General features: G+C 40.7%; 1 protein-coding gene across 2 annotated transcripts; it reads left to right on the top strand.

Moving 5' to 3' along the window:
- The first annotated feature begins 1,344 nt into the window (after positions 1–1,344).
- LOC106658346 (NAD kinase 2, mitochondrial) lies at positions 1,345–4,257 on the top strand. 2 transcript variants are annotated; one of them, XM_014380252.2, is made up of 6 exons: positions 1,345–2,131; positions 2,228–2,513; positions 2,584–2,904; positions 2,986–3,070; positions 3,138–3,396; positions 3,466–4,257. In XM_014380252.2, the coding sequence occupies exons 1-6, from the start codon at positions 2,092–2,094 to the stop codon at positions 3,696–3,698; spliced, it is 1,224 nt and encodes a 407-aa protein (XP_014235738.1). In that variant the 5' UTR covers positions 1,345–2,091; the 3' UTR covers positions 3,699–4,257. The 2 variants fall into 2 exon arrangements, with proteins under 2 accessions (XP_014235738.1, XP_014235737.1); XM_014380251.2 differs by having other exon boundaries at positions 2,225–2,513.
- The last annotated feature ends 1,743 nt before the right edge of the window (positions 4,258–6,000 follow it).

Raw genomic sequence — 6,000 nt, 5'->3', positions numbered from 1 at the left:
TTGATGATGATGCACGCAGCACACGACGGCACGAGGAATTCCCTCTTATTCAGCGATATTCGACCGTGTGTCTCCGCGAGTTTTTTTTTTGGAGCAGAGCTGCCTCTTATCGCGCACCAACAACAACGTGCAAAATTACGTAGAAGCGCACGCGGTCCGTAGCTCGAACACACGCACGCGCGCGCATGCACTATAACTGCAATAACAACCACGAAAACAATAACAATCCTTGCGTATATAGGTAACTCGTGCCGCTGCTGCTGCTGCTACAATACTACTACTGTACTGTACTGCTGCTGCTTCTCTGCTATATTATAGTCCTGCGAGGCACAGGCGATCGTCGTCCTCGTACACATATATATTCTCTCCTTGTTGCTTTGTAGCTCTCTCTGCTTTCTCGGCTCGCTGCGATCGCGTTTTTTACGTATATAAGTATTATTATACAGTGGCCGAGTAGTAGTGGTGGTGGTGGCGGCGGCGGCGCGTCAGCGACATTTCTTCTTACTCCTCTTCTCTTATATTATTATATATAATAATAAACGCGCGTGTACGCTGCTATATACCATCGCGCATTATTACGCGATTGCTCTGGCTTTGCTGTGCGGTGATGCTCTCTCTCTCTCTCTGTGCTAAACTCGCGCGAGTATAGGTACGACGACGACGACGACGAGAGGATCGATAAAAGCGTGTAGGTACTTCTCTCTCTCACTGCTGTGTGTGTGTGTGCAGAACTACACCAACGGGCTCGACGCTCGTGTGTTGTGCCCTGTGTTACTGCATGCACACGGCTCTCTGTCTCTATATATAATGTGCGTCGTATATATGCACACTACGATATTGGCTGTGTACTCGCGACGCCGTTGCACTCGATGCAACGACGAATTGTATTATTATTGCATAGCAATCTCGACGCTGTCGCTCGCTGACCGCTGCGCTGCTTAATTATAAGCCTTCTCGCATCTCTCTCACGCGCTCGCTGCCAGTCGTTTGGCAGACACTCTTTGTAACAAAGTTCGCTCGTTCGTTTGTTTTGGTCGTTTATGCGAAATTGTCACACGCGCCACGCGATTGTCTCTGTACATATGTACAAATTATTTTATTTAAACGATGTCTCGCGCACGAGTCGCGGACGATTGCTTGAATCAACTAACTCAAATGCAACTCGTGCAGCCTATACTACTCCTCAACCGACTCTCGAGTCTCGCTCGACTGCATGCATGCCACGGCCTCACGCACTGCACCGCTGCTGCTGCTGCTGCGATCTGCCACTTCGGAGAGCATATGCCTATTTAAGTTTGCGTGCGTGTGAGCGTGTATGCAGTTTATAAAGAGGTGACTCTCTCTCTCTCATATAATACGTCGTATCTCGAGAGAGGCAAATCTTTTGTATATAGGTGCGTGCGGAGGAGAAAGAGACACCTCGCGAAGGTTTTTCAACTCCGCCAAGCTATGACCCGCCTGATTTAATGACAAAGGATCGTGCGCGGCTTCTGAGCCTCTTGCTCCGATCTTATCCCATACGACCTATCATCCAACTGACCATTTTGACTTTTTGATTCATTGTCGTCGTCGTCGTCGTGTATATGTAGCTCATCCTAACGTTATCAACCGCTGCCGATGCATCTACTCTCTTGGTTTCTCTATCTATATCGCACACGGTTATCTCGACTTTTTTCGTGCACTGGTGGCGCCACGACGCTCTTCTCACCTGCACTCCGTGCCGCGCGATCGAAAATTGCCTGTTACGCTGCATCGCTGCGAGAGATTTCCTGCATCTCGGCGTGTATCGTGCTATCTATATACCTACGGCGGTCGCTCGGCGCGCTGCTGCTTTTAGCCGCGCGGACTATCATTTCTACTCTGATCATGGCTAGATGTCGCCTCGCGTCGGGCAGCGCGGCCGGTTTTTTACGCCCACTCCGGCCTCCGCGATTGCGACGTCTCGTGTGTAGCAGCTGCTGTGCTCCATGCTTATTAGATGACACACACGAGGTATTTTGTGTAGTAACCACGAGATACCGCAGTCGAGGTACTACTTTTGACATGTGAGGCACACAGCGTCAATAACAACAAAAATACAAGCATACAAGGATGACGGCTCTCGCTCATCTCTCCAAAGCTACAGCTTACCGTGAGTTTTTGAATCTTGCGTTATTGTCCTGCAAAAAAAAAAAAAACACCGACGTGACAGGCCTGTAAACGATGATAATTCGACCGCTTTCAGCAGCGGCCCGATTGATGTTCAAGTCGAGCCGAATCAATCTCGAGTCGACGAGGCGCTGCGAGGCCAGCTTCGTGCCCCAGAGGGTTCTGGTGCTCACCAAGGTCTCCAGATACATGATAGAAAAGCTACACAATCCCAATCTGTCGGAGGAGGAGCTGAAGAGGAAACTAATCGAGAGGGATATTAATTTTGATGCCATTCTTGGTGGACACAATAGGAATGAAGCTACTGCTAAGAAAACCATAGATACTCTGAAGAGTTTAAATATTGACTTTAGAGTCAAGAGTCGGTGAGTACTATCTCTGCATGTGCATTAATTAATTGGCATTGTTCTAGTTTTTAATGGTTTGTCTTTGCAGATACAATGTGGACATTGACAGTATAAATTGGGCAGATTTAGTGATACCTGTTGGCGGGGATGGAACATTTCTGATGGCATCAAACTTGATGAACAGTAACTCCAAACCTATCATAGGAATCAATTCAGATCCGGAATTTTCAGAGGGCTTTTTATTGTTGTCAAGAAAGCACTCTAGTGATATTCCAGGAATATTTGAAAGACTGAGATCTGGAAACTTTGAATATCTCATGAGAAGCAGAGTTAGAACCACTCTAATAGGTGAAAATATTTGGAGAACTCCATTTCACATGCACGATCAAAGTTCATCGTTAGGGGGAAAGTATGTTTGATGATTGATATCTTTGCTGTATTGGACTTTGTGGTAGCCATGGTTTCCTAATGAATCATAAACTTGTTCTAGGTTCTATATTAGTCATCACAATTCTACAATTCCAAAAGGCAAACTCCCCAAAACAAGAAGAATACCCTGGTTAGCTCTTAATGAAGTAAGTTAATCAGTGATTAACTAGAATATTTCAATTATTCATCTCCTAATAAATGTTTGTATCATAGGTATTCATTGGAGAATCTTTATCTGCCAGAATAAGTATTTTACACATAGGTGCAAATGGTGGAAAATTGCAAAAGGTTAAGAGTTCTGGGATGTGTGTGAGTACAGGTACCGGTTCTACTTCCTGGTATAGAGCAATCAATTGTTTGAATCCTCAAGTGGTTCAAGATGTTTTATCTTCGGCTGGACTAAAAGATCAGACGAATTCCGACATTGAAAAAATTTGCTCTGATTTTAATTCAAAAATTCAGTTCCCAGCTGGTAAGATTCGTCAAAATAGTTTTTGCATAAAAAATTCAATCAAAACGTACATCAACTCTTTCTCTTCAGATGAGCTACAATTGAGTTACACGATCCGAGATATGATTCTTAAGCCATCCAAACCTACGCCAGAGCACACGTTTCCTCGCGGCTTTACCAAAAAGTTAACTATCCGCTCTCAATGTTACGACGGTGGTTTAGTAATTGACGGTGGAATTGCTATACATTTTAATGCAGGCACTACAGCAGTGCTGGAGACTCTCAAAGAAGACGCCCTACGCAACATCGTTTTCACTGATTGAATCCTAGGAAAGTTTATTGAAACATTCCTCAAAGTTTCAACTTTTGAGTACCTTTTATATGTATAAAACGGAAAACTGTCCTGGGATTTTTTCCCTACATTTTTTAAACTGTAGTTTTAGAGATTTTACTCATTACTGATAGTAATAAGATAACGAATATATATGTCAATTGTTACTGCCGAAATTGATCAATTGACTCGTCTTAAGAACGTAAGATCTGTATTCTTAATGTATACCTTTTGTACGATAGCTTTCGATACTCGAGATAAGTTTTTAAAATTTAAAAAAAAATCTAACTATTTTGTACGAGCTGGTCAAAAACTTGTCGAATTCAATGACTGTACCATTGAGACGGATTATAAAAAGAGATCATTAGCTTTTACCGCTGGATCGGTGTGGCACGCGCATTTTTATCTATTGTAATTTGATGTTTGACCAGTTGAAAACCGCGTGGATATGTTAAATTCTGGGAAAAAATGTGATATATTGTAAAGCACTTTGATAATCAAAATCGCTATTTTCACGTATCAAGACTGCTAATAAACACTCTACTCTGTAATATTGTCTTTCTTTTGATTTCCATTTAATCCATCCTCGAAATCATATTAAAAAAAATAAAAAACGTAGGATATCAGGGTCGTTCAACGGTCTTCAAGATATGGAATAAATCGTTGAAAATAACCATAAATAAATGCAGTTTTGTTTTTAATTGCTAAGTAATAAAATGTTTAATAATTACATATTTTTCATCGACTTTTTAATCAATCGATCCAAATAGTTTTTTTTTGTTTCTTCATCATTATATAAGTACAGAACACACACGTCTCGTGCAAAAGTGTAAAGAATTCAAGTGCTACACTCAGTATCCGTCGTTATTTTTTTCTGGGTTTTTCTCTGTTGCTGCTTTTTTTTCCGGGGGGTGAATTTTTGCCGTCAAATATATGATTTTGCTCGTCGACTGAATTAATTATCCATTAAGCGAATCGTTTGTTTCGAAGGTTGTGTGGTTGTTGTTGTTGTTGATTTTTTTTTTTTTGGATAAACAATGAATTAATGTTCTCGTGATTTTTTTTTCTTCTTTCGACTACATAATAAGCTCTTTCGTAAAACCGTAGTAACATCATTAATAAAACGTAGTTTACAGTAGTTTATTACAATGGTTCGCTTCCACTTTTCATCGTATATTCGGCACACACGCATTCACACGCACACAGACAGGCGCACTCTTATTTATTTATTGTAAATCGCGGGGGGCGTGATCTCGTCGACATAATTATACAATGTTATTTTATGTGTATCTATTTCATAGGTACACAAACACACGCACAGGTTCATTTATTGAATAATGTCTCATCGAATGCCAGGATCGAATCGTGCGCGCCACATGTCCCAAACACACTTTTTTTTTGCAAAATAATTCCGCTCGAATTTCGACGATCCTCTCAATTCCTCTCAATTCGATGCTAGCATGCAATAAAACAATTCTCTCTCTCTCTCTCGCTACAATAACACACTAAAAATATTCGCAATTTTGTCGCTTTTGACCTCCTTTTAACTACGATGGTAACGAGCTGGGGTTCACAACCCCTCTCCTTCGAAATTTTGAAAAAAAAAAATGAAAATCCAAAAGTTTACAATCATAATATCCAAGCTATCGGTGTGTGCACACAGGCACACACGCCTAAATAACGTTCAGTCGCTCTCACACTCCGCAGGATTATCCCAATTTCACCGGCGAGACATGTATAATAAATATATAATCGTATGTATATAATGTATTATATACTTGCTATCGTATGCTTTTTGTATAATATCATACAACTCCCTTATTTCTTCCCTCTTTTTTTCACGCGCTAGCTCTCTCTCTCTCATTTTTTCTCGCTGCTGCAAATCGGCTATACCATCGCAATTTTTTTTCTCGTATAATATTTTACCTTTTTTCTTTATATATAATATAGTAGCGTTTATTGTCGTGTGATCTATATAATTTTTTTTTTATACTTCACATTCTTAAATATGCGCCGCAGTTTATTGTGTGTGTTTAACTATGCAATCGGGTTTATTTCGCATGTTTTTCCTCGAAATTTAATTATTTTTTCTTTTTACATAAAGCTCTCGAATTAAAAATTACGCTTTAAATATAGAGATTCTGAATGGCTGAAATATATAGGGGGGGCTTGCTCGTCGCCGGGGGGGAGGAAGCACGCTAATATACGTAATGGTGATTGTGAAAAATTTTCCGAAAAGCCGCAACGATATGTTTCACATTTTTTTTTTGGCTGATAGAAAAAAAATTAACGGA

The sequence above is a fragment of the Trichogramma pretiosum genome, unplaced genomic scaffold, assembly GCF_000599845.2.
Source record: "Trichogramma pretiosum strain Unisexual culture from Peru unplaced genomic scaffold, Tpre_2.0 scaffold111, whole genome shotgun sequence".
Classification (NCBI taxonomy): Eukaryota; Metazoa; Arthropoda; class Insecta; order Hymenoptera; family Trichogrammatidae; genus Trichogramma; species Trichogramma pretiosum.
Note: the sequence above shows the minus strand (reverse complement) of the source record. Positions and strands in the feature narration are given on the sequence as shown.